General features: G+C 42.3%; 1 protein-coding gene across 25 annotated transcripts in view; it reads left to right on the forward strand.

Moving 5' to 3' along the window:
- The first annotated feature begins 440 nt into the window (after positions 1–440).
- CD44 (CD44 molecule (IN blood group)) overlaps positions 441–19,535 on the forward strand; it is a 70,293-nt gene continuing 51,198 nt past the window's right edge. For all 25 annotated transcript variants that reach the window (XM_035116329.3, XM_060274841.2, XM_060274858.2 and 22 more), the window contains exon 1: positions 441–621. In XM_035116329.3, coding sequence (XP_034972220.3) covers positions 555–621 — 67 coding nt within the window. In that variant the 5' untranslated portion in view covers positions 441–554. The remainder of the gene's footprint in view (positions 622–19,535) is intronic.

Genomic DNA, 19,535 nt, shown 5'->3' on the forward strand with positions numbered 1-19,535 from the left:
ATGTAGTTCTTTGTTTTAACTCTTTACCTTGTGCTGTGAATTCACAAATAATACACACACACACACACACACACACACACACATACTGTACTTCTAAAACCTCCGTTATTCTGGATCTTTTAAATAGACTTTTGGTCTTTGAGGGCAGCTTCTCCCCTCCTTGCTAAGCATGAAGAATTGCGGACAATTCCCAGCACAACTGCTCCAGTAAGGCTTCCCTGTGACGAATAAAAGACATTTGGAGCCTCCACTAATTGCTGCTGGTAACTGCTTACTCATAAGTAGTAGCCTTCTCTCCTCCCCTTTTTGCCTAGTCACTTTTGTTTCAAGATGGGTGTGACTTTTGATTCCGCTCCCCACCCTCTTGTGTCACTCCTTCAGTTACTTTGAATTGGAATAAAAACTGCAGCAAACTTCCGACGCTGCCTCTCTGTGCAGACTTAACAAGACCTGGGACCTTCCCCCCCCCTCCTTTTGCTTCCCGCCCCTCCTTTGTGCAGGCAGGGAGAGAGGAGCTCCTTGACTTTTACACATTAACTCGAAGAGAGGAAACAATGGCCAAGGTCTGGTTGGGTGCAGCTGTTGGATTTTACTTGTTGCAGCTTTCCTTAGCCCGGATAGGTAAGTGGCTTATGAATGAAATCCCTTATACTAGCCGATGAGCGTATGAGATACTTCGGAGAGCAAAAACTTCCTCCGGCTTACCAGCTGCTGGGATTGCTGCCTGGACTGTTCAACTTCATTGACATTTTCCCGCGTTTCCCGCGTGACAAAGACACTGAAAGGGAACCTGTGAAATTTTTATTGCAAGAGGGATGCATGGGTGTGTTTTGTGTGGAGGCAGGATAGAGAAGTACTGTATAGAAGGTTCTTTTAGCTTGAAACACTGAGGTTTAAAGCTAACAATGTTTGCTGGACAGAGAAATGAGTTTCTGCACATCTGGTCCATATTCAGCCTTGCAAACCGCAGTTATGTATTTATTTTTGATCCGTTCCTTCTGTGAAGTAGACATCGGAGGGGGGGGGAGAGGAAACCTAGCTGTATTCTTGTGGCAGGAGAAGCAAGCGGTTGCATGCTTGCAAGATGCAGAAGCCATAACGACTTCTCCATGCTAGGAATGAAATTTGGAGAGTTTTAAGGGCAGAAAGTGAAAAGTGCTCGCTGGCTTTCAGAACTTTTAATTTGAGCATGACTAGTGATGAGGTTTAGAAGCAAACTTTAAGCCAGTCTGGCAGGAATGGGCAGCTCATTTCCCTCCTTGCCCCCCAGCTAGCTTTCCGAAGTCTGCCTGTGACTAATAAAACCAAATGCTTGTTTGGCAATGAAAGTGCTCATGCATTTAAGAAAATCACATGCCCCGAATGACAAAATAAGTCTTTAAAAGTTTGATGTGATACAGAACCACAAGTATTTGCAAAGAAATAACTGTGCCTTCAACAGAGACCCATTGTAATAGAAATTGCCTTGAGCTGTTTTGAAGGGAATCTATTATCCATTCCCCACCCCCCTCACCCCAGATCGTTGGAAGCTTACAAAATACTTTTTTATATATACGGTATATAAAAAGAGGCATTGGCTCCTTAGTGTTTTTAATACTTATTTGAGCATAAAGAAGTACATTGGATAATAGGTTGCTCTACCGATTCCTAAATGGGTGTGTCAGAGTGCACGGTTCTAACCACGTTTTGGAATTTCCAGATTTTTTTTTTGCAGCAGTGCTTTCAGAAATACTGTACTACTTCGGTGATCAGGGTTTTACTTTAAAAACACACACACACAAACCATCAGGTTACCAGGTACCCAAGTACTGTACAGTACGCACTTTTCAAACATAAGGAGGTGTTCTTGGTATGTGAGAGATATATGAGGTGTGGCTAACATTTTGGATTAGATATAACATGTGTACGTACATATGTACACTTTAGAATGGTTATGTTTCTTATTTAGTTATTCCTTGCTCAGCTAATATTCCTTTTTATGAACTGCCAAACCTTCTATAAATAAGCGCAGCCTGCAATTACTCCGGGTTGTGCTGCATTTAAAGAGAGAAAAAGAGAGAGAAGGATCTCCCCTTCCCGGATAATCTAATCCTCTGTGTGGTTAGGAAAAAACATGTCAAGCCACATGTGTGTCTTGCAGGAGAGTTTCATTAAGGGTTTAGCAAGGGATTAGATTATGGCTACATCATATTTTGGTTGGTATGCGGTACATTCCAGGCAAGCTTTATAGTGACAAATGGCTTTGCAACTGCACTTGGTTCCCTCCACCAGCACCACCCTGAGCTGGAGACAGGCAATCGTTGTTGTTTTTTCAGTGCGAAGATTTTTTAGGAGCAGAAGCAATGGGGGTGTTGGGGAGGCAGACAATGCATGGGATGTAAAGTCTCAAACTATTTTCAGCTCTCTTCAAAAAAGAAAGAACTGTATCTTTCGGTCTTGGTATATCTGAATACAGACAATTCTTCAGGAATTCTCTTTAGCGTTTCTGTCGCTTTTCTGACAGTTCGTGTAGTGGGATATCGGAGTCTAGTCCACAGCAGGAGCTTGCTTGCTCAGCTATAAAGCCTTGTGGATGTCCTGGCCCACTACTGTCTCTTACTAGTTTAACCTGTAGCTTGCCAGATTCTTCTTGGATAATGCCATATATATGCTGCCATTAGATTTGTGAAACAGGAGCAGGATTAAGATGTGACAAATAAGTTATAAAATACTTTACAGTCTTTGTTACCTTGCACCGATTCAGACCATTTGTCCAGCTAGGTTAGTACTGAGTGACAATGTTGTCAAGGCTTGGAAAGCTTTGACTCCCCCCCCCCCTTAAAATAGCTATATTGTACAGTTATTTCCATTTTGCTGAGGCCAAGTGGAGACTTGGTCACTGAGCAGCCATCCTGATTTGTCTGAAAGGAGATTAGCTGACACTTGCTGTGTAATGAGCATTCCTTCCAATTTGTTTGCAGAGAAGTTAGATGATTGCTGCATCAAAACAAATGTTATCCCACCTTTTCCGGGGCATTTCCCGATCACTTTCCTTATTGCATAAGGTCCAGTCTTTTGGGAGAACAGGTTTGTTGTGCAAGGGACTATCCTTTTAACAACCTGAGTTTGTCTGTATGTGATTGAAATAATGACAGTCTTTAAGTACCCTAAGAAACAGCAGATTGCACAAAGCCACCCATTCAAGTAATTTAAACCCAGATATCCCAGTTCCCAGCTGCCAAAGGCTACAGATCCAAATTGCCTCTCATTCCTATAGTACCTTCAGCCTGGGGCAATTGACTCTTCAGTAGTGCAATCTATTTAATCTAGAACCTTTCTGATGCTCAGTTTATATGCTGCCTGCAGTTGCCTGGCAGTTGCTGCTGCATGGATCCTCAACCACTACTCCTGAAAACATTTGATGGAACCAAATCTGTGTCGGCAGAGCTACGGTAGTGGCACATCATTGCTTCCCATATCAATGTTTCTGTACCATGAGGCATGGATAGGAACCATGTGCTGGCCTTGGCTTCTTGAATTCCTTCCTTCAAATGTTAGGCGCAGCATGGGCGTGGTTGAGCCTCTATTGGCAGTGTATAGGTGGGGCTTTATGCCTCTCCCTTGTAATGAAAGTGAAAACCAGCCTCATTTATTTGGGTGTTTCCAGATATCTCCAGGGTTTGGTAATAGAAGACCTGGGAGTGCCAAGAAATAGCAAGGGACATATAGAAAGGCGAAGTCCTTATGCTGAAGAGACAGTCTAAGTCTGGTGAGGTGATAAAACCAGAAACATTACCTATAGAAGAGAATGGGATTCTGTCTACTGTTCTTAAAGAGGCTTCTGTTTTTCTGCCTTATGAACAAGATGACTGCCAAGCTGTATTTTATACAGTATGTCCCTTATTCACACTTGTAGTGAATGTAATATCCATTCTTTATGCTGGTTTTCATCTGCTGTTATTTTGGCCATTTCACGAACAGACTAAGGTAATTAGGTGTATTACCGGTAAGTGATATGCCTGAGCTGGAACTTCACAAAACCACACCTTGTCAGGTCTGTTTCCCTTTGGATTATCATGTGTCCATTTCTGGGCCCAGGGTTTGATCTTTAAAGTCTTTATTGGTTTGGGACCAAAGTTCCTGGAAGATTGCCTTCGTCCACATGTATGTACCCTGACCTTAAGAGCTTCTTCCCAGTTCCTTCCTTTGGTGCACCCACCAGGTGAGGTCTACTGAGACAAGGGCCATCTCAGTGGTGGGAGCCAGGATATGGAATACCTTTGTCACAGAGAAAGCCCAGTGCCTACATTGATGCCATTTTGGTGCCAAGCAAAAACATTATTGTTTTCCTAGGGTTTTAAATCATTTTCTGCTGCTCTAGAGAAGCGGACACGGAGCAATGGATTCAAACTACAAGAAAGAAGATTCCACCTACACATTAGGAAGAACTTCCTGACAGTAAGAGCTGTTTGACAGTGGAATTTGCTGCCAAGGAGTGTGGTGGAGTCTCCTTCTTTGGAGGTCTTTAAGCAGAGGCTTGACAGCCATCTGTCAGGAATGCTTTGATGGTGTTTCCTGCTTGGCAGGGGGTTGGACTGGATGCCCTTGTGGTCTCTTCCAATTCTATGATTCTATGCCTCTTGTTATTATACTGCTTTTATATGCTTTATTGTTGCCCTGCCTTCTTGTGCATTTTAATTTTTTTCTTGCCGTAAGCTGCCCAGAATCATAGAATTGAAGATGGTTACAACACAGTCCCAAGCACTGCTGGAGTGGGTTTAGTCATGCCAGCCACATGACCCGGAAAGCTGTCTGTGGACAAACGCAGGCTCATTTGGCCTGAACCAAGCTGAGCATTGCACCCCATAGCTGTCTTTGACTGGACTTAACCATCCAGGGGTCCCTTACCTTTTACACAAAAGTTATGGTTAAATAAATTTACAATCGCAAACCAACTAAAACAAAAACAAAAACAAACACCCTTATGCCTCATTTGAAAATTAAAGGGTCCCTTCCCCCCATTTCTGGCTGTATCATGTGGGTGATCATAATATCACAAAAGTTAAAAACACTGGAACTAAAAACAAAAACTTTAAAAATTAAAGCCTGAAATATTTCAAAGCCTTTCTTTGTTAATATTACCCCGCCTTTTTGTTGTAATGACAAAATGGTTGCAGTTCAGCAAATAAATCACAACACAGAAAGAATCTGCTTTTGTTAGGAAACAATACCTTTCAGGTTGAGCCTGCTGTCTGCTATTAAATAACAAGCATCAGCAAAATTGGTAAAACTGGAGGGATGGGAAGGACAGATGGATCTTAATGAGAAAAAGTTTATGAAACGTTTGATAATTTTACTTCTATTAAGACCTCTCCAGTGTGTTCATCTTTCTTCCTTAGGCATTTTGATTGTCCACAGGATACATCCAGTGAGCCGAAATCTAGGTGCAGAATGCTACAAAGAGTTAATGTGAATTGGTTTATGCATTGTCATAACTGAATTCAAATACTTCTCTGAGGTATAATTTCATAAGGAGAGCAATTATCGAATCATGTGGCTTGTTCCCTGTTCCACCCCTTTTCTCTCTTAAACTGGCTACAAAGTTTTCAGAAGGAAAATATGGCTCATGGCTCTCTTTTTCTGTTTTATATTTTCTAAATATAACCTCTCAGAAACAAGTGGTGCAGCCTTGAAATTTAAAAGAGTCTTTTAACATTTAACCTGCAAATGCAAAAGCCACCCAGTCTTCTGAACATTCAACTACTCAAGAGCAAGACACAAATGTGTGGTATAAACAGTTTAAACTTAAGTTTAACAACACTTGCTCTAAATATATGTTGTGGTTTGAATGTTTCCTGCAGAGGATGGCCAAAACAATGATTTTTTTCCCCAAAAGCCATGAAAGCAGTTACCTTACAGTGTACACAATCACAACTTTTTTTCTTCTCATTCAGCAGTTACAATTACAATGCCTACAATTCAAAATAGAATGGTGTTCCAGTTTATTCTAGTTCCAACCTGGTCCACATTGTTTGCATGAGTCCAACAAGGGCAGAACACAAAGTGTGGGGCTGGATTCACAGATTAGTAAGTGGTACCCCGCAAGACAAACACTTTTGCGATTTTTTGGACGACTCACAAAACGAAGCCGTCTATGGTCGTGCTTCGCAAGACGAAGCAGCCTCGCGATGGGAAGGGAAGCCGCTGCTGCTGCTTACCTTTAGGACTCTGCCGGTGATGTCCACGGCCGCCACTTCTGCCTCCTGCAGCGGCGCGGCACTCATGGCGGCCTCCGCAGCTCCGGCCTTGCCCTCCTCGGTGACCTCTGGGCGGGCTGGCGGTATCCGGCAGGAGTAGCAGCGGGGCTTGCCAGGCGGCCCTTGGTGGGAACAGCGGCAGCGCCTGAAGGAGCGGAGGATGCGGCAGGAGGAGACCCCTGGCCCTCCTCCTGCTTCCCCCTCCCCAGAGCCTTGAAGACTTCCGGCCGTGGCGGGTGAGTCAGCGCCTTTTTTGTGTGTGCTTCTCCCCCCCCCATAGGAATGCATGAATTAAATTTCAATGCATTCCTATGGGAAACCGCGCTTCACAAGACGAAATTATTGCAACATGAAACGACTCGTGGAATGAATTAATTTCATCTTGCGTGGTACCACTGTAGTATTTTTTTAGTATTTTCCTGAGAAGCTTTATATTTATTGAGTTATTTTAAATATTTATGTTCCACTTTTTAGGGCAATGTTCTAACGAGGTGGCTTTTCACCAATAGATAAAAATAATGACAGTAAAAATAGAAAATGTAAATTAATGGAAACTAGACACCAACCAAAAACAACACAAATCCAGAATGACAGAGTTCCAGTCATGGAGACTAAAGCATAAGGCTCCAGAGAGACTTCATTATTAGTAAAAATTAATCAGAGAAGTCTAAGGAAAACAAATGAGTCATTAGAGCTGATTGAAAAGCAAACAAAAGGGGTCTGTCAATGATGGGGGGGGGAGTTCTAAAGATTCAAAGCCACCACTGGAAAGACTCTGTCTTAGTTGTTGTCAACCTGTTTTTTTCCTGGCAGACCAAGAAACAATCTCTGAGGCAAATGATCCTAAGGTTCAATATGGGTGTGGGCAGGGTACAGGAATGTGTGGCAGCATCTGAGCTCCAGGGGTTTCTAGATGAGTCAGATTATCTAGATCAGGGGTGGCCAACTCCCAAGAGACTGCGATCTACTTACAGAGTTAAAAACTGGCAGTGATCTACCCCCTTTTTGGGGATTCAGGTCAAAGTTGTTGAGCTTTTTTGGGGAGGAGGAAGGCCCTTTTTTAAGGCATTCAGATCAAAATTGTTGTTGAGCTTTTTTAAGGGAGACAGAGAGCGCCATTTTGGGGGGGTACAGGGCAAAAAATTTGAGCTTTTTTAAGGGGAGCCAAAGTTGTTGAGCTTCTTTGGGGGGAGCCAGTGATCTACCATTGATCTACCACAGGCATCCAGTGATCTACTGGTAGATCATGATCTACCTGTTGGACGTGCCTGATCTAGATCCATTCCAGTTTGGTTCCGGGCCTGATTATGGGATAGATCTGGTTTTGATCACCTCGGTAGATGACTTCTGCCAGCAATTGGATAGGGAGAGTTGTCCCAGTTGGTTCTGTGGGACCTTTCAGCAGCTTTTTATACTATTGACCATGGTATCCTTCTGGGCTCCCTTGCTGTGGAGGCCCTCAGGATTTTATTTTGGCCTCCGTGCTGTTTAACATTTACGTGAAACAGCTGGAGTTTGGGAGTTTGATGTCACCAGCATGCTGGTCGCACTTAGCTCTTTACCAACAAATAGCAGCAGGTCCAGAAGGCCGTCCAAGATGTGTACCTGATTCATCAAGGGCAGTGCAACTCTATCCAGAACAGGTTGCAAACCTCCATCCAGATGGGAACTTTCTATGCAAAGCAGTACTCTCCACCCCCTTGTATTTCAGCTTATTTGCCTTCATCCAACCACAGTCAGAGTTTAGTGCTGCAGCTGGAGCCATGATACATCTTTGGGGTCCACACAACAATGCACACAGTGGATTTTGAATATGGGGTAAAATGAACTTAGTGAATATGGGGTAAAATGGCAGATGCAAATCTGTGTAAACAAATGTAACGTGGTGCATGTTTTGAGGGGCCTTGTGATTTCACATACACCCTCATGCGGTCTGATCTGTCGGTGACTGACTAGGAACAAGAACATGGGATAGGATCGGACAAATCACTTGAAAATAAAGGCTATCATAGGCTGCTAGGGTTGCCATACACCTGGAATTTCCCAGACATGCCCAGAATACTGCATTCGGAAGCAGTGTCTGGGCGGAAATCAGTAAAATGTCCGGGAAAATCCCATGTGTATGGCAACCCATGTCAGTAGTGTCGTTTTTGCATATTTCTCTTAAAAATAGATCAAAACCATCAATTTTTGTTGCGATTTTCACTGTTTGAAATATGGCGACCCTATTGGCTACTATCCATGATAGCTATGTTCTGCCCCCATGGTCAGTTGCAGTGTGCTTCTGAATATTAGTTGCTGAAAACTGCAGGAGGAGAGAGTGTTTTTGTGCATTCATCCTGTTGGTGGGTTTCCCACAGGCATCTGGGTGGCCACTGTGAGAACCAGATGCTGGGCTGTTTTTATCCATTGCAGTTTATAATACACCATAAAGCTTATGAATTTGTTGAATGTTAGGTTGGACAAGGTGACCCTCATGGTCCCTTCCAACTCTACAATTCTGTGATGCTATTAGCAGTGGAGTCAAGCACACATAGTGTTGTATGCATGTACTAGCATTTTTTTTAGACATAGCGAAGTGTTTTCAGTTTATGAAATTCATATATCAAGCAGTCTTGACATTCCCTTAACCAACATCCTGCCCTTCAGAGTTCTAAGATAACTTTTCTAATTTCAGTCACCCATTGTGGGATTTCAGTTGAAACCACCCAACTTTTTCTTAGTGTGGTTGCATGATAAATCTCAAGTAAACTTTCACTGGGCTATAAAAACATGTTGAATAATATATATTTGACAGTTGATGCTGCGGATAGAATCCCGTTTGGAAAGAGGAGAATGCCAAATCTGACAGCTTGTCAGTTCCCTGATCTTCAAACCACAAGCAGTCTCTCTAGTAGTGTTGCATCCATTGTAACATTGCATCATCAGTAGCTGATGGCTGCGATTTTCCTGCTCCTGGCTTTTGCTGACCCCACCCACAGCATGAAGGGAGTGTTTGGGTGTGAATTAAATAATGTAGACATTCCAGCACATTTTAATAATTCCATTTAATGAATGTGCAGTTTTACACAACTCTCTTTTGCTTCTTAAGCCTTTATTGGTACACACAATGTGGACAAATATCCACATGAACATTTCCCTCAAGTAAAATGAGATTTTTTTTTATTAAAAAAAAATCTATTAATGGCACAAGTAATTATGCTTGTGACCTTGATTTTTTTTTGGGGGGGGAGGTTAAGTTCATGATTCAATTTTCCCCACGGAAATATGCTTAAAAGTGCTGAACAATGACTGGCTCATGTCATGCTCACTCTGGGAAACTTCAATAATTATATACAAGCTTGAAACAAAAAAACACAAGTGGTGATACGCAAGACCTAACAAGACATGAATGATCTAGTTGAGATTCCTGCATTGCAGGGCGTGGACTAGATGACCCTCAGGGTCCCTTCCAACCCGACAGTTGTATGATTGTATGATCCTGTATTTGTCTACTCAGAAGGAAGGCCCAATAAAACTGGGTTTTATTCCCAGTTAAGACTATAGGCTAAAGTATAAGGCTAAGAGTATAGGCTTAAGAGTGTAGGCTAAAGTGATAGCACTGTCCAAATAAATTGACTTCGTAGTATCTATACTATCCATAAATAAGTAACTGTCAAAACTCCATAAGGATTTAAACTCACACAAAAGATGCACCAAAACTCTTTTGAGCTTGCAGAAAATAATGATCAGGCATGCTGTGCTAAGAAGCCTGCCTTGTTTGCTAGGAATGGTGCCATTCTCAAGTGATTCCCACGCTGGCACTTAATTTGGAGAAGGGTATGGAAAGGAAATGGTTGATTCTGGCATTAACAAACTCCCCAAGAAGGAAAACGGTATTCAGTATACTTACTGCTGCATGTCATGGCATTGTTTCGAAGATGCTTTGATTTGGGGGAACCGCTGTGCAAGGCATTGCCAAAAGGAAGTGAGTACTTGATGCCGATTTTCACTTTGTGGGTTTTTTGTTTGTTTGCTTGCTTCTGGGTGTGGGCCTAAGCAATCCGATGTAGCATGCATGGGCAAATATCCTAAGTGTTACAACTTCATTTTTCATGCCTCAACTTCCCATACTGAAATGTGTGTTACTTCCAGGTGCCTGGAAAACTTTTCTGTATGATTTAGAAAACGCCAACTTGACTGGGCAGGGATTTTTTATTTATTTTTAAGGATGGCTAAACCCAGAGCTGTCAATCAGGCTTAGTCTCTAACTTCTGCATCTGTAGGCACAGATGTGCTGGTGCTAGGAGGACCATCGACAGTACCGTGAGCTACAGAATGGATAGAATCTTTGACACTGAATGAATAATTGTGAAAGTAGTTAACTCAACAGTGAGCCAGTGGCATTTTTTTCCAAAATACAATTAAAACACTTAGCTAAATAAAAACAAAAACAGAAAGAGGAAAAGAAAATGCAGATAACTGTCACAGATAGCTCTTAACCCTTGTCTCACACAAAAAGAGGCGGACGCTCTCAGATTTCACGTGGGAGCTTTTCAATAGATATATATTTTCAGTAGGGGCACCTTCTACCACAGAAGCCTACCAGAACCTTGTGATCTTCATCAGAAGTCCTTGACTGGGCAACACTACGGTTTGGGATTAGGTGGTTAGTGACTGGAAGGCTAGTTAGTGACCTCCTCACTTGTGCATTTGGAATATCCTCACCAGAGAAGCTCACCTTCCCCCTAGTTTAATGAATTTCTGGCACCTGGTGATAACTTTAATTTTGAGGCATTTTAGCATCTTGGTTGACGTATGGCAACCCTACAGATTAGGCAGTCGAGTTTCCCATGGAATGGGGAAATTGCAGGTCCGCACACCTGGAATGCAGTGGATGAGCCCTACCCTAGAAAAACCTTCATGATCAAGGTTTCTCCCCTGCCAGATAACCCTACTAAAGGCTGTCACCCTAAAATATAAGAATTTTGCACCAGCAGCAAGAAGCCTGCTGCACTGCACTTAAATGTTCTGCTAACAGAATCTGTGATGCTGCATGGGAATTATCAAGAACCAGAAGTTCTCAAAAGTTAAGAAGAAAATTCAAACCATCAGTTTCGGGGATCTGGAGTCTGCAATGCTCAGCAACAGATAAATCGTGTGAGACGTCCACTTTTCTGTTTCAGCTCTGAATGAAGAGTTTGCTCAGATCAATGGCAAACTCCTAAATCATATCACCGCCACAATAATCAAATGCCACCCATGTGTGTGGACTGTCTCACCAAGAGATTTGTCTGTATCAATGGTACAGCTTTTATTGTCACCTTGAAAAAGTCATTCTCCTAAATCAGAGGGAAGTCAGGAAGCGCCGTGAAACTAAGATCTGGTTTTTGCCGACAGCAAGCTCCAGCCCTGACGTAAGGATAGCTGCTGCCAAACAGCTTTTAACTTGCACAATCTTTTAGGATCCTTAGAGGACCCTTTGCTAGTTAAATAGCTGTAACAGAAGAATTGCAGGTCTGACTCCTTGTGTATCCAGTCTTAAACACATTCTTTCATTCTTTCAAACATATTTTTGAGAATGGTGAAGTTACAATACAGCTTATTTGGAAAGCAGTGTTAACATGTTTCATACTCCATCCTTTGGTAGGGAATATGGAATGGGGTTAAAGCAGTATTATCAGCATTAAATATTTGATCACAACTGGTTGGAGTGTGATTAAGATGGCAACGATCCTTGGAGTCAACTTCTGTGGTACTTTGATCTCTCTTTTCCAGGCAGTTGTAGATTTATCTGGTGGTTTTGAAAGTGGTTTATGTTGTAAATCACACTGAGATCTGCAGATGAATGGCAGTATACAAATTCAGTAAATGAAATAAAAATAAAATAAGAATCTAACTAAATGTTATGTAAACTTGTGTATTGAAACCCATGCCCCCCCCCCATTTCAATGTAGTTTTTAATAAACACATTTTTGGGTCAGGAAGCTTCTTTAGTGACAAATTGATTCAGAGTGTGTGCACATCATACTATTCCAATCATATTTTTTCTCTCATTAATTCTGGACACTGTCTTTCCCCCTGTACAGTGGTACCTCTGGTTATGAACAGAATCCATTCCGGAGGTCCGTTCGTAACTGGAAACCGCTCGTAACCTGAGGTGCCATTAGCGAAAGTGTACCTTCCGCTGCACGCACACCTCCGGTGTGCGATTTCCACTTGCATCCCGGGGCAAAGTTTGCAACCGGGAGTGGCTACTTCCGAGTTACCGGAGCTCGTAACCCGCAGCATGTGCAACCAGAGGCATTCACAACCAGAGGTACCGCAAACTACAGTGCCCAGAATTCATTAAGTGAAAAGATATGCTTTGAATGTGCATTAAAGGTATAGTGCATGCCCAGCCTCAAAGTGGAGAACTAACCAGGCAAAGGTATGCTACATCCCTTCCCTGTCCCTTATTTTCTTCCTCAAACTGCTCTTCCTAGGAGTCAATGAATCTGTCGGTTCTGGCGCCTTGCAGTTTCTCATGTTTCCAATTTTCAGTTCAGTTCACCCCAATTTCAAATATGTTCATGTATAATGAAAATGAAAAGGCTTGTATGAAAATTTGTATATTTTCATATGCATTTCTCCCCATATAGGCATTTTTGCATGCAATTTTGCCAAGTATGTGCAACTTTGCAGGCAATTCCTCCCCTAACGCAGTGTAGCTTCACCCCCTGCAACAGCCCAGTAGGCAAGCTGAATCACAAGATAGTTTTCATTCAAGAAAGTGCTAATGCAAATTAGGGTCTAACTAAATAAAGAACACTAGGGTCACACCAGCAGCCAAACCTTTGTTTCACTGACATATAAAAGAGCTGAAAGATATAATGCTTTATGCTGAATCATATTCCAGGGTCTCTTCCATCTCTGGCATGCAATGCACACTCCTCTGCCAAGATTCATCCGTAGAGATAGGGGCACACATAAACAAGCAATGCAAATCAGAATTGTGGGTGTTTCTTTTTCTGGCGCCTCCAGCACAATACAGAAGCCTATGAAACTCAAAGAAACACCTCTATGCCTGCAGCATAATCTGTGGCAGTGAGTAGGCTGTGGTTCTGTTTATATTAACTGCATTCCATCTGACTCAATATATAGTGAAAAGTAGCCTATAGTTTGAACCGCTAAAGCATTAATTTTGAGCTTTCCAAGTGAATATCTGGGAGACACACATGCATATAAAATGTCCCAACAAAGGAAATACGCAGTATAAGATTAAATCAGGAGGAAAAACTAGGATGAAGGTGTTACTGGACTGAGGAGATTTCTGAAGTAAGGATATTGAATGAGAACATAGAAATTGAGGGAAACGCCACAGAAAAGTCAATAAATGTCTGCTTGATTGTAAAAGGGTGACAAAATCAATGGCAGAATTTGAAATGGGTAAGAGGATAACTTGACTGATGTTTTGAAGTCTCTGCAAAGTTCTTTAGAGAGATTGGAAACATCCCTTAGCAACCACAGAGAAGATTTATTTCAAACTAGCTGGCCCGGCCACGCATTGCTGTGGTTCTTTCCTGTGATTCCCCCCACTCTGTCCGGACACATGACTTATCCTGCCCCCTCCTCCCCCCACCCCTGGTTCATCCCTGTGACTGCCCCCACCCTGTCCCGACCCATGAGCTATCGAGCCCCCTTTCCCCCCACCTCCGTGGCACATCCATGTGACTGGCCCCACTCTGTCCCAACCCATGAGCCATCGAGTCCCCTTCTCCCCCCACCCCTCCGGCACATCCCCGTGACTGGCCCCACCCTGTCCTGACTCATGAGCTATCGAGCCCCCTCCTCCCCCCTGTTTGAGTCTCCGGGGAGTGTTGGCCCCTCCCCCGTTTCTCCATACCCTGGCCCCCACCCTTGGAGAAGGAACTGTCAGCTTGTGGGTTCTGTTTCCCAGCATGCACTTTTGTCTGAGCCCTCTGTTGTCCCCGGGGAGTGTTGCTCCTTCCCCCCTGTATTTCCATACTTGGGCCCCCACCCTTGGAGAAGGAACTGTCAGCTTTTGGGTTCTATTTCCCAGCATGCACTTTTGTCTGAGCCCTCTGTTGTCCCTGGGGAGTGTTGTCCCCTCCCCCCTGTATCTTCATACATTGGCTACTGCGCACGCATCGTGAACATTTTTTTTGTGCTTAAAATTCTTTTTGATAGCTTAACGTTGTACATAGTTTTAGATACGTACAATAATAAATTTGTTACAACCTATAATACATATTTTTCATTTCTTTCTTCCAAAATTATTTTCATTTCATTATTTTCATTCACTTAAAAAAATACACAAAAAGATAATAAACCCACAAAAAAACACACACAAAAAAGAAAAAGAAACCCTATCCCTGTTGGCTTCCCACCACCTCCCGAAATGCATTACATTTATGGTATTGATGTACATTCATTTCTCACCGGATTCTTATTTATCATGTTTTGTACTTCCCATTAACATATCATACCTTCCTTTTTCCTATCAGATGTTTTTTTGTCATATACACAAGGCATTCAAGTGCTGCCATGGAAATTACATCATTGTTATTGTTTTCCTGTAAATACCTTTTGAACATATCCCAATTTTTCCACAAATGCCTGTTTTGAATCTCCCCTCAATTTATTCGTTAGTTGAGCCAATTCCGCATAATCCAAAAGTTTGTTTTGCCATTCCCTTACTGTTGGTATTTTATCCCCCTTCCAATTCATAGCTATTAGCACACAAGCTGCTGCTGTCGCATACAGAAAGATCTCTCTTGTTTTATTTGGAATATCTTTACCCAGGATTCCAAGAAGGAAGGCCTCTGGTTTTTTCCTAAAGGTGACTCTGAAGATCTTTTTAATCTCCTCGTATATACTATTCCAGAATTCTTTGATTTTCCGGCAGCCCCACCACATATGAACATCGTGAACATTTATGTATATATAGATTAATTTTTTTAAAAATAAGAACATGAGAAGCAGAAGTTACTATTGTTTAATTTTATTTTTGGGGTTGTCATTTATGTTGGTGGGTATTGTATGATTTGGGCGTTGTGTGTTTTGTGGTTTGTTTCTTTGTTTGTTTTGGTTATTTGGATTTTCTAATTTTGGAGTAGGTGTTTTGAATGTAGGATGTGGTGTTGGTTTGAGGACTTAAACTGGGGGGAGAAAGTGCATGGTTGTTGTTTTTTAAAGACGCAGAGGCTGGCAATCAGTCATAGTATAAAACCTAGGTTAAAATGGGCACGACTGCCCTTACTTGAAATGGCCGCCGTAGCCTTGCATGTGACACAACGGCCAATAAATTAAAAAGCAAAAACCCCTCGTTGTGCCCCCAAGTGCGTGTTAGGGGAAATGATGAACGACTGCCTAATGCTGCCAGGCGTTTATTAATGCAGCCGCCGGGATAGGCTTTGGGCTTGGGCTTGGGCTTTGGAGGTGGAATGGCCGTTTTGGTGGTCGGCCTACTCAGTTTTCCCTGTCCCAACCCACCCCCCACTGCTTTGGCTGACTCAGGGTCCTCTCTACCCATGGCTATGTGTTCCCCCCTCCCTTTGTTGTGCCTCATCCCTGTGCCCCCCCCCGGTTGTGAAAGGCCCTATTCTGTTTGTTTTTCCCTGCTTGGCAATGCTGCGGCCTATTGAAAAAGCTGGGCCTTGTTGCTGCAAAAGGACTGTTTTCAGTTGGTTGCTGTGGAATTTTGTGATGTCATCTGGCGGCGCAGCTTTTGGATGCTGCTGAAGTCTTCAGAGCTTCTGGTGGTGACGTCTAATTTGGGTGCCACTTTTTGTGCTTTATCATTATTTTAGGTGTGAAAGATGTGGTTTTTTTGGGGGGAAATTATGCCCGATCCCTCCCTGATGGGCATGGAACGTTGTGGCCAGATTGGTTACATTACTGTTCAGCAGTTACGGAGAAAGGCTGTTTCATCCGCATGTGCAATGCCTACATTTTTATATACATAGATTGGAGTAACCCCCTCCTGAAATATCTGAGACAATTCACCAACTAAGGAGAACACATCACTGCCAGAGATTGGCCGAAAGATGTGTTTATGTCTGCCAAATGATAATACAGTAATGTTATCTAGTAAATTCTCAGACACATGTCTATTTCACTCCCAGGGTGTGGGATATAGATGACTTCACCCATGCAAGGTTTTCACAGCGTCCACCTGATGTTGATATCAAAATGCCAGCCTGTGTTTGTTCCCCATTTACTCCAGACTACCCTTTCTGCAGAAAATCTGTTAAAAAGCATTTGTTGTCAATGGAGCATTTGCAGTATCTGAAACAACTGTTTGCAAATGTAGGCCCGCATCTGAGAGCACTCATTTTGCAAATGTCCTAGAAGCTGTCCTGATGAACTGGGCCAGTGAACAGGAGGAATCCATGAAACTACTAACAGACAATGTTCTCATGTAGCTTATAACTGATCTCCCTAGCATTGCTAAGAAGCCAGCTGGGTGGTGCCTGTGAAACCTTAGGCATCCCTTTTTTAAATTCAACAAAGCAAATCAGAAAATAAAACTATGTAGGTAAAAGAAAAAGCCTGTCTTGTACTAGTCCTCCCTTGCATTACTTCATTATACTAACAATGATTTGTTACCCCTTCTTCCGCTAGGTTATGATATACTGATTCACGCAATAAAGAATGAGCAAAGCCCTTACACTGGCAATGCATTATCTCTGACATAAGAAAACAGCTGCATCATCAATTATTACTACCTAATGTGTAATACATGAATCATAACAGAGCTCCTTCACCAGATTTGTTAAGGCAGGTTTCGAAATACCACCCTTCAGACAAGGTTCAAATGTGCTGTTGAAAGTCTAAAATGGCAATAAGGTGTTACCCTCTTGCTTAACCTCTTCTATATAAATAGATAAAAGTTTTTATTCGTTGAAATAGGACTTTCTTTCAGCTATCTTTGTCAGACAACTGCCTTTTTAGTTACTATACGCCCTCCTTAATGGGTTGCGTAAAAATACACCCACACTAGGAAAATGATGAAACTTGAAGCTCCCAGATGTCTGCATGCTAGAAATATATACCTACAAGATGTCTCCAAAATTTCTGTTGCTTCACAATTTCCCTTCCAGCGAAGATTAAAGGACAGCTGCCACAGACCAAACAAGCAAGCATCCACAATAAATGGAAACACTCTATACATAGCTGACTGCAGTGTTGGCTATGTTACAAAACCGTGTTGTCACCATCTTCTGACATACGTAAAAGCGAATGTTAATGCTGAACATCTATTTCTATTTGAATCATAAACGAACTGTTTGTAAGCTGCAGCTGGTCTGGAACATTGATGCTTGTTTGAAATAAGGTGTATTTCTATATTAGCTATTTTCTCTAGAACCGGCATTCATTTCTTCACCCAATTATTATGGGGTTAAGCTTGTAATACTAAATAGGTGGTTGGCAGCTGGCAGTTAGTTGTGTAAGACCAGACTGGGAAAAGATGGGTTCTTATACAGAAATAGTGGGCTGCAAAAAATTTCTTCTCATTGGCTTGCTAGGAAATAATTTTGGGAACTTATTGGATTGGAAAAGTGGTCTGATGAGAGGAAGAATGCTGTGCCATTCAAATTTGATTGGTAGAAGGGGAGATTGGCAAATAAAAAGGCCAATTCTAACACTGTTCAGGGAAAGTGAGACTAGGAAATGCAGTGGAACAGAAGAAGGAGCTGGGAGAGAAGGCAAAATATGAGGGAAGACAGGAGAAAAGGCAGAATATGATGGAAGACAGGAGGCTACTGAAGCTGGGAAAGACCTGGCACTATAGTCTGAGAGAGCTGAATTTCTGGCTTTTGCTGAAGATTGCCAGAGAGGTCATCGAAGGGCTGTGAGCACTGAGGAAGAGTTCAGCCAGGAGCTTTCGGAGCTGACCATAGAGAGAACAGTCTAGTCTGCAAGATTCCTCTGTACCTGGTGGTGTTGAGATTGACTGACTGGGGGAAAGAGACTAAAGGTATCTGGTATATAGGAGAAGGAACCAAGATTTTACCTGCTGTTTTATATAAGCTGCTCCATTTTCAGACAACTACAGGTCTATAGATGAAGGTAAACAGTATAGTACAGGTATATGGTGGCAGTGGTTAAAAAGTGTGAAAAGAAAGTGCCATGGTAGGAGTAAAGTAGAAACTCTTGTACACACTTGGTGAATCCGCAGTGTTAAATAGAAGCTGGTTCTCTAATATGAAGTGGAGACTACCCATGTTTTTTAAACAACACTTAATTGTTGTTCCAGAATGAGTGAGGTATACACTACTGGGAATAAGCAGAGTATGACTTTTTAAAGAAGTATTTTCCACTCCTGTGGGTTTGCAACAACACAACTGCAGTTTACCCTGCAGGTCTGGGTTTGGTGCAGCCACTCCTTGACTTTGTGTTGACATGGGAAAAGACTTGACAAATGGGTAGTAGTGGATTGGTCAGGTATAGGCAAGTGCAGCTAAAACGATGCTCGGCTAGTTCAGGGGTGAAAGTGCAAATCTGAAGGTTCTGTGACAATCCTAGATCTAACAACAGGTAGGTTGGTCTGCCGTAGTCAAAACAAAATTAAAAAATTCCTTCCAGTAGCACCTTAGAGACCAACTAAGTTTGTTATTGGTATGAGCTTTCGTGTGCATGCACACTTCTTCAGATACACACTTCTTCATATCTGAAGAAGTGTGCATGCACACGAAAGCTCATACCAATGACAAACTTAGTTGGTCTCTAAGGTGCTACTGGAAGGATTTTTTTTATTTTGTTTCGACTAGATCTAACAAGAAAGAGAATGAGAAGAGACCTAATTATAAAACTAACCAAGTTGGGGAAGAAGAGTAACTGAAGTAGTCTGAGTAACCAGAAGACTAAATTGAGAAGGAAACAAAATCAAGAGGAAACAAACCTAACCACAAGCTTCACTGTGGATGTTACTTGGAATGAATCATTTGTTCTCATCTTCAAAGTAACATTTTCCCTTCGATTCTTCCAATTAACTGTGTTCTATCAAAAGCTCATAAACAATGCCATATAAAAATTCTCTTGAGTCCCAACAGAGTTTGAGTCTTTCCAAACATAGGGTACCTTTACAATTAATCTGAAAAGGGCTGAATGGGAGTGGGCTTGAAGTCTGTTACGGCTGTGCCATGGTTTGGTCCTTTTGAGTGAACCAAGCTTTCACATACACTTAACTGTTCTCTCACTATTTTCAGATTCCCCACAGCTCTATTTTCTCTTTACATGCCCTCCAGGGAGGTTTGATGGTCTTATGCAAACATTGCTATGAAAGTGAGCAGCTTATCAGGATGCGTGGAGGCA

This window comes from Zootoca vivipara, chromosome 1 (genome assembly GCF_965207765.1).
Source record: "Zootoca vivipara chromosome 1, rZooViv2.hap1.1, whole genome shotgun sequence".
In the NCBI taxonomy this organism is placed as follows: domain Eukaryota; kingdom Metazoa; phylum Chordata; class Lepidosauria; order Squamata; family Lacertidae; genus Zootoca; species Zootoca vivipara.